This window comes from Mus musculus, chromosome 2 (assembly GCF_000001635.26).
Source record: "Mus musculus strain C57BL/6J chromosome 2, GRCm38.p6 C57BL/6J".
Lineage (NCBI taxonomy): Eukaryota > Metazoa > Chordata > Mammalia > Rodentia > Muridae > Mus > Mus musculus.
In genome coordinates, this window is record NC_000068.7 from 166,574,722 (window position 1) to 166,591,227 (window position 16,506).

The 16,506-nt window shown below is 53.9% G+C and overlaps 1 protein-coding gene across 1 annotated transcript in view; it reads right to left on the reverse strand.

Moving 5' to 3' along the window:
- Prex1 (phosphatidylinositol-3,4,5-trisphosphate-dependent Rac exchange factor 1) overlaps positions 1-16,506 on the reverse strand; it is a 147,488-nt gene that overhangs the window by 8,377 nt on the left and 122,605 nt on the right. The window contains exons 19-32 of the mRNA NM_177782.3: positions 15,713-15,798; positions 14,789-14,925; positions 14,233-14,338; positions 12,326-12,513; positions 11,802-11,963; positions 11,012-11,222; positions 10,311-10,584; positions 8,389-8,601; positions 7,186-7,274; positions 5,696-5,778; positions 5,496-5,586; positions 3,157-3,285; positions 1,943-1,984; positions 825-1,045 (exon numbers count right to left, since the gene is read on the reverse strand). Of these exons, the coding sequence (NP_808450.2) occupies positions 825-1,045; positions 1,943-1,984; positions 3,157-3,285; positions 5,496-5,586; positions 5,696-5,778; positions 7,186-7,274; positions 8,389-8,601; positions 10,311-10,584; positions 11,012-11,222; positions 11,802-11,963; positions 12,326-12,513; positions 14,233-14,338; positions 14,789-14,925; positions 15,713-15,798 (2,032 nt within the window). The remainder of the gene's footprint in view (positions 1-824; positions 1,046-1,942; positions 1,985-3,156; positions 3,286-5,495; positions 5,587-5,695; positions 5,779-7,185; positions 7,275-8,388; positions 8,602-10,310; positions 10,585-11,011; positions 11,223-11,801; positions 11,964-12,325; positions 12,514-14,232; positions 14,339-14,788; positions 14,926-15,712; positions 15,799-16,506) is intronic.

The following is a 16,506-nucleotide window of genomic DNA, read 5'->3' on the forward strand; positions in this document are numbered from 1 at the left end:
TAGCCCAGATCACAGGAGTCCCCTGCCCTTCAGCTTCCGAGTCACTTTCTGCCTGCAGACCATCCCACTAACCTTGCTTTCCCTGCCTGTCCCCACTGGCCACACGGGCCTCTGCCCAGGGCCTCTGCCCGTGCTGTCCCTCTGCATACTTTTCCTCAGACCTTCCTATTGGCTGACAGATATCATAAATCAAAAGTCACCACCCAGAAAGTCTGGCTACTCCCCCCAGAGAGACTCCAAGGCCTTTGGGCTGTCTCCCCTGTCAGTCTACTTCTCTAGGAAATAAGCTGTAGACCCAGTGGCCAGCTCGGTGCTGGTGACATCAGTGAATGAGCTGGATCTGGTATTCCATCCTTAGAGGTTAGAGGGCTGCTGTGGAGTGGGGCCAGAGGCAGATCTCTGAAGACCGGCAGCAGTGCTCACCAGTGGCCAGCAGGGGGCGATCTAGGGCTGTGCTGCCCGTGGGCGGCCTGAGATAGCCTCTGGAACCACACATAATGGAACTGCTACTGGGTAACGAGCCAGCCCTCCTGCCCTCTACACTTGCACTAGATGCAAGTAATATTCTCTCCCCTCCCTGGATTCCTCAGCTGCCAGCCCAGACTGCCACGAGACACCCGCTTGCGGCTCAGAACCATGGGTCTTTTCTGTCTGTCTCTCTTCCCCAGGACACCACAGAGCACAGGGACTTTTGTTCATCCACGAACTCCAAAACCTAAAAGCAAATGCTCAGCAAATCACTGCCACATGAACCCCTGGGTAACTGGGAGCAGAGAGTAGCCACAGCACTCTCTCCCGTGCTGCCAATGACCTCAGCCGCTTACCACGGAGGCTGGTGCCAGCAGAGACTGCCAGTGCAGCAGGACACCTGTAGCCGCCACCTGCTCCAGCCACTTGCGGCTGGCATCTCTGCTGCTCTCTTCATACTCGCCGTTGTTGTTGTAGCGGTAGTCAAGGGCGGCCAGCAGCTGCTCCGAGAAAGTGCACACGGCGGCCACCAGAGCCTGACAGAAGACAGCATCCCTGCGCAGCTGCAGCTCCGTGTCTGTGGGGGGGGGGGGGGGGGCGCTCTGGGTAAGTGGTGCTGTGCGGACTGGCAGCATCTCCACCCTCAACACCCGAACCCTGGACCTGCCATGCCCACGGGGGCCTGTGGAGAACTCTGAAGGGGCAAATAGGTTGCCAAAAGCCAGTTGCAGAAAAATAAATTCTTCAAAAGAAGACAGATCTGCCCCAAGTCTCACTCTCCCACTGCCCAAGTGCCTGCTTCTTGGAGAATCGAATGTGTGGCTCTTCCCGAGGCGGACATACGCCCAAACCCTGCCCCACTGCCCTACAGTGAATCACGGGACCTCTCAGCCTTGGCCACACGAATCCTAGCAGTACTAAGCTGCATATTCAAGATGGGTCCCAGGAACACTTCCCCCTGCCTCACCTCCCCCAAGTCCTGCCCCAACTGGTCAAGCCAGGCAGTTGGTAATCTGTATAAAGAGTAGGCACATCCACACATGCACATATGCATACTCAAGTCTACATGTGCACATGCATGTGTGTGCATGGACACACATACTACACGCACACGCACACACATGAAGGTATCCTGCAGTTACATCCTCTATTATTTCCAGGCTCCGCTCTACTAGCTCAGAGCCCATGTTCCTCACCCTCCGTCTTCCACCAGTCCCCCTGCCAACACCCACCAGGCCTAACAGGTAGCACTAAACAGGGCTCATGTTCCCCAGGACCTGAGTCTAGTCCTCTGCCTGGCCCCAGAGGAAAAGGTGAGAAGTTCTCGGCGAGACTGGGAGAAAAGGCTGCCTCCCCAGTGCAGATGCTGAGGGCCCCATTGAGATGCTGTTGGCCAGCAGAGGGACATCACCCCAGCCTGTGGCCACAGCACCCACTGTGTCTCCCAGGGACCCCTTCACAGCCCCATTCCTACCTGTGCACTTGAGCAGAGCCAGAAGCAGCTGGTTCTTTCCATCTGAAAGGAGGGAGGAGAGAGGAGGAGGGGTGAGCAGAGATGGCAGAAGCGGGGCAAGCCAGTGCCTACAGCACCCGGGCTCTGGCCCCTCACAGATGCTTGAGCTGTGCTCAATGCATGCTGGGTAAGTTCCAGAGCCCCTGAACATCAGAGATGGAGCCCCTACCACCAGTGTTCCTGTATCCTCATCAGAGAGCTGTGTTGGGGGTAACCTCTTGCACATTGTGTAAAGGTGTGACTCTGTATATTGAACGGTTAATTCTGTACCCACAGAGAGCTATAGGTTTCCTATTTTGTAAATATTCACCTTCCTCGCTTGCTGATTGACTTAATAAAAAAACTGACAGCCAGTAGCTGGGCAGGAAAGGGAAGGCAGAACTTCAGCGAGAGGGAAGGTCTCTGGGAGAAAGAGACTTGAGAGATTCACCCCCGGGACATGGAGAGGAACAGAGGTGCCAGGGCCAAGAGAGAGGGACATAGTGCTAGACTAGTCAGGATAATTTACATGAGGTAGCTGATAGTCTGCCCTGCTATACTCCTAAGCTGTAATAAATATTCACAAATCTCTGTGCCATTTAACCACTGGCGGGTACGAGAAGTCCCGCTATACAGCTGAAAGCAGAAAAGAAGGGATTCTTGGTGGCAGTCAGGTCCCAGACTCATGTTAGTGACCTACTTCTGTTTAGGAACCAGGTGGCTTGGCCTGAGACAGTCACGCCTCTGTAACTCCTCCCTCCTCCAGCCCCCGGCCCCAGGGGCCTGACTCAGGTGCCCAAAGGCTCAAATAGGTAAACGACATATGTCGGGTAGACATGAGTACCTCATGTCCTCACACAAGTGTGGCCACAGGGCAGCTGGCCACTAAGGAATCAGGACTTTCTCATATCACTGACAACTCAGACAAGTGGCTCCAATCTGTGACAATCAATGACAAGTGGATGGGATCCAGTTTTAGAAGCAGAGATGGAAGGAAGCCAGAATTCAACCTCCTGACTACAAGAAGCCTCAGTAGAAATGGCCCCATTTCCATGGGTCCTCTAGCCCAGGGCCTCAGCAGGTCAGGACATTCACTAGGAAATGGCTTCACTGCTCTGTCCCCGCCCCCCAGACATGAAGACAGGGCCACATAGCTAGGCCCGTTCCAGGCAACACCACAGTCTATACCCACGGACCTTCCACGTATTGCTGGATGTTGTCCACCAGGGTCCTGATGGAGCTGGGCAGGTTCCAAGGGTCCTCCTGGATACTGATCTGAATCAAGTTCCGCCCTCGGACCGTGCATTCCTCTTTCTGTTTGAACTCTGGGGCAGCAAAGTAGCAAAAGGATGTGAGGTCAGGAGAGGGCCACAGGCACCATCACCAGCTCACGAAGCTCACTACCCTATGTCAAGGAAACTGATGGGTCTCACGGGTATTCACGGGTTGTGCATGGCAAGCCTAAGGAAGGTATCACAGCACAGCATCCACAACAGACACCCGGCCTCTCACTGCCTCCCGGTCTCCCCATAGCTACAACCAGCCCAGTACAGACATTACAAATCAATCACGGCTGGTCCTCCTAGAGCTGGAAACTGAAGCCACAGGCTCCTCAGATATTACCTCCTCATAGCCATAACCAACTGAGCCGGCAGATGAGTGGTAGCTCAGTGGCCTTTCCCTACACAGAAACAGCAGCCCAGGCTTGGAGCGGGAAAGAGATGGGATTTATCTAAGGTTGATCATTGAATCGGCCATGGGGCAGGACCAGTCAAAGGTTAGGCAGGCACCTGACCCTGTCCTTTTCCCTGTTTGGGTTTCTGAGACCCCTGTGGCCGTGCCCTCCATGTCACCTCTGACACTGGGTAGCACCCCTGAGACAGTCCAAGAGTTCCTGATTCTCTGCTATGTCTCATCCTATGGGAACATGGCTGCCTATCTGAATCAGGTCTGCTATACACAGTGGGTGATCCCAGAGGTCTGGAGAGCAAGGACTTATCTCAAGGGCACAAGTGTCCAGAGCAGGCCTGGAGTAAGCTGGAATCAGTCTACTGGAGCCTTGGTACAGAAATGGACAGATGGATGAGAGGGTGGATAAGCAGATGTGAGTTTGTGGGTAGACGGTGGATGTGGGCGTGAGTGGGTAGGTGGATGGCGATGGTCGGCAGATGTGTAGGTGGAGAATGAATAGGTAGGAGAATGTGGGTAGGTGGGTGAAGGGCAGCGACAGGCACAGGGAGGGAGGGAGGAAGGGAGGGAAGGAGGAGTGGATAGAGGGTGGGTGATGGACAAATGGATGGTCAGAGGGTAGGTAATGTGTAGGGATGGATGAAAGGTAGGTGGGTGGGCCAATAATGATGGAGGGAGGGAGGGAGGGAGGGAGAGAGAGAAGAAGGGAGGGAAAGGGGGAGAGACGGAGAGAGAGGGTAGAGGATTATGGGTAGATAGATGGATGGATAGATGGATGGATGGATGGATGGATGGATGGATGACAGATGGACAGATGGACAGACAGAAAGATGTACGGACATATGGATGGATGGATGGATGGATGGATGGATGGATGGATGGGTGGGTGGATGGATGGGTGGATGGATGGATGGATGGGTGGATGGATGGGTGGGTGGGTGGGTGGGTGGACAGATGGATGGTAGGTGCATCCATACAGGTAGATGGATAGGTGGATGTGCAGGTAGGCAGATGGACAGAGGGTGGATGATGAAGGATGCATAGATGGATGGAGGGTTGGTGAATGTACAGACAGATGTCTATGAATAGACAGATGCAGGGCAGATGAAGAGGATGTAATGCATGCTGGGTATGCAGATAGACAGACAGTGCATGATGGATGGGGGAGGGGTGGAGCATGAGTAGGGAGATGTGTAGACAGACGGATGGAGGGTGGGTGAGTGGATACCAGGTGACTGGGTCGGGAGGGAGACGGCCACATGCCGTGAGTGTGTGAGTGGGAGGTTCAGAGAGCTCGTCTTCCCCTCCCCGCTCAGTCTGATGCCAGGGAGGCCTTAGTACGTCCTTCCCTCGGGAATTCCTCTCAAGGACGCTCTGAGCAGGTACCGGGACCAATATGTGCCGAAGACGTTTTTGGTGTTGTCTCTGTCATATCTACGGCTTTGATTTATCATTAATGAGTGTCATGTTGTGCTGGTTTCTCAACTCCATGGAGCTTAATGTGGTACTCATGAAACGAAGTTTCTAATTGGGAGAGTTTAGGTTTTAAGTTACAGAGGCCATAACACTGACCATAAATGAAAATGATTCACGCTGAGATGTGCACAGACTCTGTGCGTCAGGCTCAGGGAGGACAGTGCGAGGACTGAGATCATGTTCCAGACTGTCCTCCTGCCTCACCCCACAGGCCCAGGAAAAAAAGAAAAAAAAAATTCTAGGCTCAGTCTGAACAAACATAAGAATGGCCCAGGTCTGGCTCAGGCTGGAACTGTCAGAACCATAACCCTTCCATTGCTGTCCTGCAGAGAAGACCCACATGTGGCCATGTCTTTCAGAGTCCCCTCACCTTGCCAGCTGTGCTTCATGGGGAAATGCCTGGTCTCCTCAAATGCCCTGCTCATCACAGGCCCCTTGAGCAGGGCATGGATGGAATCGACCTAGGGAGAAGAAGCTCCCATAAGTACAGGAAGGGCCTGCCACCCACAGTGTACCCCCAACCCCAGCGTGATCAGAGTGATCCAGGGCACAGTGGGGCAAAGGTCCTACCTGGTTAAAGAGATGTTCCAGGCAGCCGTGAAGTTTGTCCTGCTTGTCGGACGGGATGCGCATGTCACAGGGCAGCTCATCCCCTGGCAGAAAGAAGGATCCACAGCCGTCAGCCACAGCTGACAAGGAATTGCCATGGCTACAGACTCAGACCCACAGGCGATGTGGATCTGACAAACTCAGGCCCCAGCCAAGGCCCTGGAGAGAGCCCTTTGCCCCTGTGAGCTTCAGTTTTGTTATGGGCATCGAAGCCTTAGGATTAGCAGCAGGTGACAGCCAGGGAGAGGGACTGATGCACCGCCCAGCTAGTCTTCCCTAGATTTTCAAAAAAGTATTTAATGATATCTATTTATTTTGCTGGGGGTGGCTGTGGTACTCAGGTGGAGGTCAGAGGACAACTTGTGGAGTCTGTTTTCTCTTTCTACCATGTATGTCCAAGAAATCAAACTCGGGTCATCGGACTGGAGAGCGCATACCTTCTCACACTGAGACACAGCACTGGCATCTCTTGACTTTCAAGATGATCTCACTCTGTACACCCAGGCTGGCCTCTTAACTCAATATGTAGCCCAGGCTAGCCTCAAATTTCCAGCAGCTTCTACCTCATCCTCCCAAGTGCCAGGATTGTGGGCAAAAGTCAGCAAGCCTGCCTTCCCGGCTCTCTCGGCTGGAGGGAGCACGTAGCTCACGGGCTACACAAGTCTGTAGAACCTAGTCTGACCTCCATTCCCCTCCCAGGAAATGGATGTAGAATTAAGATTTCTTTTTTATGCAGAGATGCTACTGGACAGACACACGGAAGAACGAGAACAGACACAACAGCTTGAGACCTAGGAGGCTGGGAACTCACGGGGACAAGATGCCTCAAACCCTTGAGGGAGTCTTCAATATGTACCGTGTGGTCACAAAATGAATTTTCCTATTCTTGGTGGTGGTGGTGGGGGCAGGGCTGGGGGCGGACCCAGTGCCCTGTACGTGCTGAGTAAGCATTCCACCATGAGGTATACCCGTGATGCACTTAGTAGTAGTAGTAGTAGTAGTAGTAGTAGTATTTAGTCTGGTGTGTGTGTGTGTTTCTGACACTGATAATGATAATGGCTGGTTCTTCTCTTCATTTCACTGGCTGCTGTGTCCCCAGCATCTGGCTGGTCTTAGGTATATAGTAAATATGTTCTGAGAAACTTGTCCCGTTCTATGATACTGAGGAGTGTGATACGATACAGTAGAACACAGACCGATGTGATGGCATATGCCCTTAATCCCAGCACTCAGGAAGCAGAGGCAGGTGGATCTCTGTGAGTTTGAGGACAGCCTGGTCTACAAAGTGACAGCCAGGGCTCTGTTACACAGAGAAACTCTGTCTCAAACACACACACACACACACACACACACACACACACACACCCAGCAGAATAGCCACCGTATTCCCATTGCAACTTCTCCATCCCTCCCACAATCCCCAGCAGCCTCTCCACTGAGGTCACACTCACCTGAGCCCATCTCGTCACTACCCAGGTACGAACTGTTGCTTCTCACGCTGGTGTAGGACAGGACAGAGTCCCGATTGCTGTTACACTCACTGCAACGGGACAAGAGACACCCTGAGTCACCCTCATCCCAGCCCTGGAATCCACCATCTGGGGTGTAGCCAAAACTCCTAGCCTTGGGCGGACACCCAGCCAGCCAGAGGCAGAGGGCAAGGCCAGCCCGGCTTGGTGTCTGATGGGGGAAATTCGCTCAGGCCCCAGCTCAGAAGCACAAACGGGGCTTTCTTCACTTGGGTGTCTTAGTGTCTGTCACCAGGTTTCTGGGCACTACACAGCTCTCACGAGCTCAGACACACCTGCCCACGTCGCACTTGGCCAAAAGGAACTCAACAGATGAGGCACAGGAAACCGCCTTGCCAACAGCTTTCTGAACAAGGAAAAATCAGAGAGCCAAAGACGTAAAAAGGAAATCGGAGCAGGCAGGGAGTGGATCTGAGACAACGCTCCACAGACTCGGAGTGAGAAGCGGACAGAAAATCCTGCCATAAAGACACCGTGGAAGGTGGCCACGGGAATGAGGCAGATCTGGGGAACACGGGGATGGTGCTGAAGCCAGGTAGGCTGGCAACACCCCACCTCCACAATCCTGTGGCTTCAGCCTTTGCCCACACTACAGACTAAAACAGACTCTGAGTCAGACACTGTGATTTTCCACTGGGGACCCCCACTTCTCTGTGGTAATGAGGGTGACCTGTCACAGCATAGAAAGTCCTGGTTTTGCCTGGTTAACTAATTAACACCCTACTGGTATTTTCAAAATAAATTTAACAATTGCAGAAATACCACTCCCATCCTCGGAGGCAGGAAAACAAGAAAACATCTGACTCCTTGGATCTACAGAAGCCCCACACACCACAGAACCCAGACTCTCGTCCAGCCTGCGAGCATACAGAGTAACACAGAATGAATGGTGTCCATCTGCCAGGCTCGGAGGCCTCAGCTCAAGGCAAGGGACCCAAGCAGGCAAGTTCTGTGGAACATCCTCTGAGAGGATCAGAAGCCCCCGGCCCTGCATCTCCGCCCCACCAAACACACATCGTTAGCCCCAGAGACTGATGCCCTTCATCTTGGGAAATGCCACAGTCTTGACTTTCCCACAGGTCAGAAGCCTCAGTTGTCCGGTGACCTCCTGTGGGCCGCACGCACCTGTAGGAGTCGCGGTAGCTCATGGTGTCGTGGCCCGAGTCTTCCTGCTCGTCCTCCGACACCTTGAAGCACACTTTCTTGATGCCGCTGTGGTCAGTCCGGTCCACTTCACTCTCCTCACTGACCGGTGGGGAAGATGAGGTCTCCTCCACCAAGGATGGGTCACAGGGCGCAGGGGCAGCTGATGTGGGCTCTGTGATGGTTGACAGCAGCCTGCCAGAGCGAGGGAAAGGCCTTGAAGGTGAGGACACAGGCTGGCAGGGCACCGCCACAGGGCTCATCAAAGAGCAGGCTTCACCTCATCTCTGACTCCACAGTGAGAGAGAGGGGGAAGCTACCCAGCAGTCTTTGCCCCTTGGAAGTCCCACCAGCGACCCCATGGATGCCCAGTGCTGCCCCCTGCTGGACCCAGCTGTAAGCACTTCTCACAGGCTGGGGATGTGATATAGCCCAGAGGATAAAGGCTTACATGGGTGTGATCAACCTGTGGGTTGTGACTTCTATATGCACCGAACTGCCCTTTCACCGGGGGTCACACATCAGATAGCCTACATATCAGATATTTATTAGCTGTATGCCTGGGGTCACCATAAAACGAGGAGCTGTATTTAAAGGCTCCAGAATCATTGCCTTAGACTAACCAGGCATGGAAGCTCGTATCTGTAGTCCCAGCACTCTGGAGTTCAAGGCCAGCCTCAGCTACAAGAGACTTTGTCTCAAAATAACAAAACAAAAACAACAACAAAAAAAAGGAAATGTAAACAAGAAACCCAGAGTCTGCAGGAACACCTCAGTTATAAGCACCAACTCTGCCACGGCAGCACACCGTTAGCAGGGATGTCTACAGTAAAACTGTAATTACAGAGTAAAGCGGGTAGTGGACAGACTCCAGCCGCCTGTGGATAGCTACAGTGAACATCCGTTAACAGCCCAGGCTTTGCCGCTGCGCGGGGCAGTGTCTAGAGACAAATTGGGCTGTCAACTGGAGGAGGATGCCAAGGCCCTGAGCAAGCAGAGACTGAGCATGCTACAGGCCCAGGAGCCCCACAGTACAGACAACCACCTGAATCGCCAGACCAAAGGAGGAGCCTTTTAAAAACTTGACTGCATGGCTCTCGCTGAACCAAATGATGATGAAGAATATGAAGATGATGATAATTGTTGTTGTTTATTATTGTTATTATTATTCCCTTTAACATTATCTGGTACCAGGCCATGCACAAGTGGTCCTGACTGACTGGCTCTAAAGTGTTCCTTCCAGACAGCATTGAGAAAGCAGGTCCCTACATTGGTCTAGACACTGTTTCTGGCTAATGCACTTTCTAAGCCTCTTGATTTACAATGGCTCCTGCTCCTCCTCCTGCCCCTCCTCCTGCTGCCCCTCCTCATCTATGTCCTCCTCCCCCCCCCTCCTCCTCCTTCTTTTTCTCCTCCTCTTCTTTCTCCTCCTCCTTTTCTTCCCTACATCCACAGCCTGGACATTTATTTGTTATGTTCTATAGAGAATGGCCTGTCCCCGGCTTTAGCCAATGTCACCCTAAGGTGCTGTTTAACTAACCTCTATCTCCCTCTAGAGGCTGAGTAGTGAGTGGAGCTATCTCTGCCCAGAGCTGGCAGCTGCTGTATGCACCACAATGTCCTATGGTAACAGGGACACCCTGTCAGCAGTCCATTTTGCTTCAGCGTTAACACAGAGAATGAATCTCACAGGCTTCAGCCTCATAAGGACACTGCCTACCTGCCTCACTTCCTTAGAACCGACTCTCCCTAGAGAATTAGGGACTTCCTGTTGTCTGTCGAAGATGCTCCGGGCAGCTGGTAGGGACAGCCCAGGCACGCTGCACAGGACCCGAGGTGCTCAAGATGGCCACTATGAGCAGTGATGTCCAGACAGCAGAGAGGGCCCCGGGGCCAGGCCTCACCTGTTAATCTGGGTGACATACTGCTTCATCTCCTTGAGGGCCACGTCCAGCTTAGTGAAGAGCTGCAGGTATGCGTCCTGGATCTCACGGTCTTCCTGTTTGAGCAGAAAGCTCAGGCCGCGGTCTTGCTGGCTCGGGGCACCACTGGCTGACCCATAGCTGCTGTCATTGAGACCCTGGCCTTGGGAGTCCTCGTCTACAGCAGGTGAGCACTTCCAGGACGGGGCAGCCATGGTGGTGATACAGTGCTGGGTATAGGCCATGGGGTTCAGGCCTGTAGCAAAGGTGGGGGAGCTTACTCAGAAACAGGCTCAGACCCACACAGAGGGGACCCTGCCTGAACCTCTGGACAGGAAAATGCATGCAGCACGTTTGACCTTTTGACATCTCAGAGCACTAGGTCACCCAAGAAGGCAGCTGCCATTTGTTGAAAACATATTTTAACTACTGAGATATTTTTCCCCCTACTTAAGAGTACAGACGTGATGGCAAGTGCTCTGGCAGCCATCTTATACCACGAGAAGCATCATGAAGGTACAAGACTCAAACTAAAGACGGTAATAACAGAAAGACAGGAGCCTGGGTCCCTGATGACTACACAGCCACTAACCCCATCCTGGACAGTGACCTTCAGTCATTTCTCTGTTTCCTCATCTGTAAGGTGAGCTCTAACACAAGTTCTGATAGACACACACAGGTACCTTGTTCTGGGTCAAGGCCGATGAGGGAGGGTTTGCGTCCGAAGCGGATGCTGAAGGACCTGCCCACCGAAGGTGTGGTCTTGGGGTAGGACACTTCCATGAGGTTGACGTGACAGTTGGTGGGGCAGAAGTCAAGGCCACACAGCGGGTGGGGCTCCAGGGATGCCTGCTTGAAGGGGGGGCTGACCCTACTCTTCAGCTGGGCTGCAAACTGAGAGGGAGAGAGGAGCGGACAAGGGAGCGTGAGTTGGCTTCAGCAAGGTCCTTGAATACCCTGGAGCCACTCTGTAGTCCTGACACTCCCAAATCGGAGAAAAAACAGTTATGGCTGTGAATGAAGCTGTCACCCTGAGTGTCTCTCACAAGGACAGCCTACCAGAAGCTGTGGGGCTGAGTACAGACGTGGAGTCTTTTCTCTCTTTTAGCTGCAGTAATGTCTTAGAAACCACATCTCCTGGTCCTCAGTTATGAGGTTCAGGCACGGTCACCTCCTTACTCTACAATGCTTGAGGCAGGGCAGGGCAAGGGACATGAGCAAAACCAGAAGCGCCCTGTGAATCCATCTTGACAGCGATGGTAAAGAGAGATCCACAAGGCTACCTGGTCACCACAGGCGAGGGCCCAACCACAGAGGGGAGCTGATCCTCTGGGGCCCAAGCCGGCACCTGGATACCGCTGTACCTGAAGTCCACTTGTGGCCTGCCCGGCGACTGAGCCCATCAGGGACAGCCTCGCTCAGGGGGAACTTAGCTGAGACGCTGTAAGCAGAGTGCGGGCACCAAGTACCTACCTCCTGGTAGCAGGCGATCCTCTGGCCGATGCTCTCCAGCTTGGTGTCACAGATGTTATGGAACTCGTAGTGGGACATGGTGACAATGGCACTGCTCATGGCCATGAGCCGCCCACAGTTCTGCACGAAGATGCTGTCGTCCACAGCAAAGGCCTCAAGGATCTGCGGAAGGGAGGACAACCTCTGAGCGTGTGTCCCACAGGGACAGAGAGGTCTTACCTGTGGGGAGCCTTTTTATACCGGAACACCCTAAGAGATTGGGACTGTGACACACCCATTTTGGAGAAAGTTAAATTGAGGCTAAAAGATCAGTAACTATCTTCCCTGGTCCTGCTGCTGATGAGCACTGGGGTAAGGACCAGAGGCCAGGGCTCCAGGGCAAAGGAATCAGCAACCCCTGACCTTGAGGCAGAACAGACCAGGTCAGGATCTGGGGGGGGGGGGAGGGCAGAACTGGGGTGGGACTGGGTATGGAGCAGTGTGAGGTGGGGTGACTGGGGTAGGGCTAGGGAGCAGGGTGAGACCTTGGCAGCAAGGCGGAAACAGCCTCGGGGCTCCACGATCTTCTCCAGCACGTGACACTTGGCTCCTGCAGTGCTCATGTATTCGTAAACCACACCGTGCTCCAAGTGAACATTGTCCAGCGTCAGGCTGACCACAGCGCTGTCCTCATGCAGACTCAGCTGGGGACCCAGGGACAGCAGGGGCAGGGCTAGAAGCCAGAGGGGCAAACCATACTGAGAACAGCACTGTGCCCTAGGAGCTAGGCTGCTGCCAGCACCCCTGAGTGGGCCATGTCGGTCGGGGACACGCCAACAGTCACATTGTACATCCATGGCTTGTTGCTCCACGATCCTACCCATAGGAGAGCCCCTTGTGGATGGAGCTGACCCAAGACCCACTAGAGGCTGATCCCTCCTGCCCACTTCAGTTCCACAGACATCAGGACACTGCCAGTCTGGACCCCACTGGGTTCCTAGAAAGGAGGAGACATTCTCTTTCATGGGTTCAAAGTTGCCAGAGCCACCATGTAAAAAGCCAACCGAGTGGCTGAGAAGTGAGAGGCGCCGGATTGAGCCAGCCCTGAAGCTTGCCTGACCCTACTCAGATCTCAGTTGGCTGAGCCCACACTTTTCTGTGAGCCGGAATCTCTAGGAAGGAGTATGTACGTAGGGCCCTCAGGGTGACTGCTGAGGCAGTGACCTCTGAGGGAAGGGAGGGGAGCAGTGGTCCAGACAGTGCACACAAGTGTGAAGTCAGAGCAGAAACACATTCATTCAGCCAGATGCAGAGCAGAGGACATGGAGCGAGGAGGAGTGAGGTGATGCTGGGAGCCGGGCTGGCCGGGACCCTGGCGTTGAAGGTTGTGGCTATGTCTTCTCCTTCTCCCTGAGCAGGGAGGAGGCCACCAGAAGGCTCTGCTCTCATTTTGTAAGAACACTGTGTGGGATTTGGGGTGGGGACCAACCAGGGAGAGGACGGCGAGCACACGGCTGCAAGAATCCTGGTAAAAACCAGGTGCAGAACAAACCAGTACCGGTTAAGGTGGTGGGAACTGGTCAGACCCTGGCGGTGGAAAGCAAACAATGGCCGAGTGGACAGCATGCATGGGTGCAGGAATCACATGGGCAGAAGCAAGGACTAAAGAGGCCTGAGAGTCCAGGGTAAAGACGGACCAGGGGCGGGCGCAGGTTAAGTTTCTGATGCCAGCAGAGGAAGTGAGCAGTCTGGTAAGAGGCCAAAGGTGACTCTAGAGGGGACCGTTGCAGGTCGTGACAGAACGGTGGCCCGCAGAAGACACGTACTTCTGATCCCATAAGCCATGAGTCTGTCACACTGTCAGCAGGGGAGAATTTGGGCTTTCACTAAGCAACCAACTCTTGACTGACAAGCCAATGAAAAGTAAACGGGAGGGGCTGTCAAAGTGGCTCAGTGGGTAAGAGCACCAACTGCTCTTCCAGAGGTCATGAGTTCAATTCCCAGCACCCACATGGCAGCTCAAAACTGACACCTCCAAAACACCCCACCACACACACACAGACAAAACACCAATGCACATGAAATAAAAATAAATAAATTGCTTTAAAAAAATAAAGCAAGAGAAACTGTGAACATCACAGGAGCCACCCTGGGCAGATGGGGGCAGAGCCACAAGGATAATAAACTAGGACTTGGGCAAACTGTGCTAGGCCATCAGGCAGCAAGAGAATCAGGAGCCAAGGCATGTGGGGAGCTTCTAGAAGCTGAGAGTCCCAGAAAGAACCACGGCCCAGGGAGATTCACTACAGTGTGAGCCGCTAAAGATGGGCCCTGCTCTGAGCTGCTCACAGCACCAAGGGGGCCAACTGGGATGGATGGAGACCTGGGGACACAAAAGACCAGACATCCCCGTGACCCCAAACTGAAGCTCTTCCCACTCCCCGTCCCTTACCTGAGTCAGGCTGGTCATCTTCCTGGGGGTCCTCATCAGGGGCACCCTGGCTGGCTCGTGCCAGCTGGGCATCCTCGTGGCTGTGGTAGACCCACTGGTAAAGACCCTGCGAAGAACCACTGTCAGAGGACGAGCCAAGGCAGGCGGTCCCCTGATTCCTGCCCATGAGGCCACCTCTGAAGAGATCTCCAAAATGTCCCTCTGGAACTGAGGGACCACTGGCTGGGGGTGGAACACCAACTCTGAAGCGGGGCTTTGACAACACTGGGGTACAAGTAATATCCTCATCTCTCCTGAATCTCCAAAGTCAAGAGAAGGCGTGTAGATGGAAGAGTGACTGTAGCCATGAGTCTGTCACACTGTCAGCAGGGGAGAATTTGGGCTGTCAGAACCCAACCCTGCAAGTGATTTCTATGGTTAATGTGGCTCGTTGCTGAAGTCACAACACTCCCGTTTGTAAAAGGGCCTTTCACACTCAGCTCAGCTCAGTGCTCCTAAGCAGTCTAAGGGGCCTCCAAGATGGCAGGCAGCCTCCCACCTTCCGCTCAGTGCTCACCAGGGCCTCCTCCCTGTGGTTGCGGAAAGCCTGGAAGTGCTCGAGAACCTCCAGGGCGCCATCATTCGCCACGCTGGTGCCGTTGACTTTCAGGATGCATTGGCCCGCGCAGAGCCCGGCAGCCACAGCCTCAGAGCCTGAGGAACAGGAACACTTGAGGCCAGAGCCAGGCAGAGGAGCCAGGGTCCAGCTGCCCCTGCCAATGGCTGCATCCAGAGCGTGCCTCCTCTCAGCTGCCAACCAGAGAGCTGCCGCTGATACAGCAGAGGCAGCCGGCCCAATGTGGTATCTCAGACCCCTATCTTTTGGAGCCCTGCATGCCCGCACAGCGACGGACTGAAGCCAGGACGCAGAGAGAGACCAAAGCTACCCTTAGGGCAAAGGCTCAGAAAATCCAGGACACAATATAGCTGCCTAGCACGGTCCATCCCTGCCAGTCCTACCACAGGTCCCAAGCAGTGGGTCGTGAGCATCTCTAGGCTAACGGACAACTCTAGAAATGAAAACAAATGGCCAGCTGACTCCAGCCTAAGATGCACAGGCCTCGAGGACCTTGGCCCATGCAGGTCCCAGTCTCAGGGGCCTCCAACTACCTCTCTGCCCTGCGTCTACAACACAACACTTCACCTCTCTGGGCCTTAATATTCTCATCTGTGAAGTTGGTAAACAGCACATCTCTTCAAAGGACTCTGGAGAGACTCTAGAAGCTTGGGCGTGGGGAATGGCTGTCCTTACTAAGTGCTCAGTAGATGTTAGTCACTTTCTCAGTTCTAGCTGGACTGCCTAAGGCTCTAGCCAAGGTCTCACACAGCTGGACCATGGCCTTGATGCCACTGGGAAGCTATAGTCGCTTGCACTGGGCATGCGGCTCTCCACGCCCACGATGTGGCCCCAAGAGGCTCTGCACACCAGACTCCCGCTCACCTCTGCCCACAGCAAAGACACACGGCGGGGCTGTTCCTCGAATCTGGAAGGACAGGGCCTCTGGGTGGTCAGGGACTTTGATGGTCCTGGCAGGCACAGGGGCAGAGACAGGCCATGAGAAAAAGGAGTGTGGGTCCTCAAGGAGTCCCTTCCCGCCAACACCCTGGGCTTCTTGGAAATCAGCCATGAGAGGAGCAATGATCAACATGGTCAGTCAACCAGGTCCCCAAAGAACCAAAGGCTGTCACCCAAGCAGACAGGGGCTGAGACAGTGGCGGATACCAAGGGGAGGCACAGCTTGGGGGCTGTGGGTGCCAAGGGAAGGTACCAGCCGCAGGGATTGGCAGATATCATTCATTTTGAGCTGCTAGGCAGCTTCTGTCCCCAGCACACAGCATGATCCCTCCTTCCATGTCTACCGGGCAAGCAGAGCCACCCTGAGAGCCTGTCCTCAAAGATTAAACCCTGGTGACTTCCGTCTCCGGCATCGAGTAGCTAAGCCTTTCCTGTCACCTTTTCCTTGAATCTCCTGTCCTTACAGAAACAGAGTCTAAACCAGCGGTTCTCAACCTTGCTAATGCTGGGGGGCCCTTTAATACAGTTCCTTATGAAGCCAGGCGTGATGGTGCACGCCTTTAATCCCAGCACTTGGGAGGCAGAGAGAGGCAGGTGGATTTCTGAGTTCGAGGCCAGCCTGGTCTACAAAGTGAGTTCCAGGACAGCCAGGGCTACACAGAGAAACACTGTCTCAAAAAAAAAAAAAAAAAAAAAAAAAAAATGCAGTTCCTTATGTT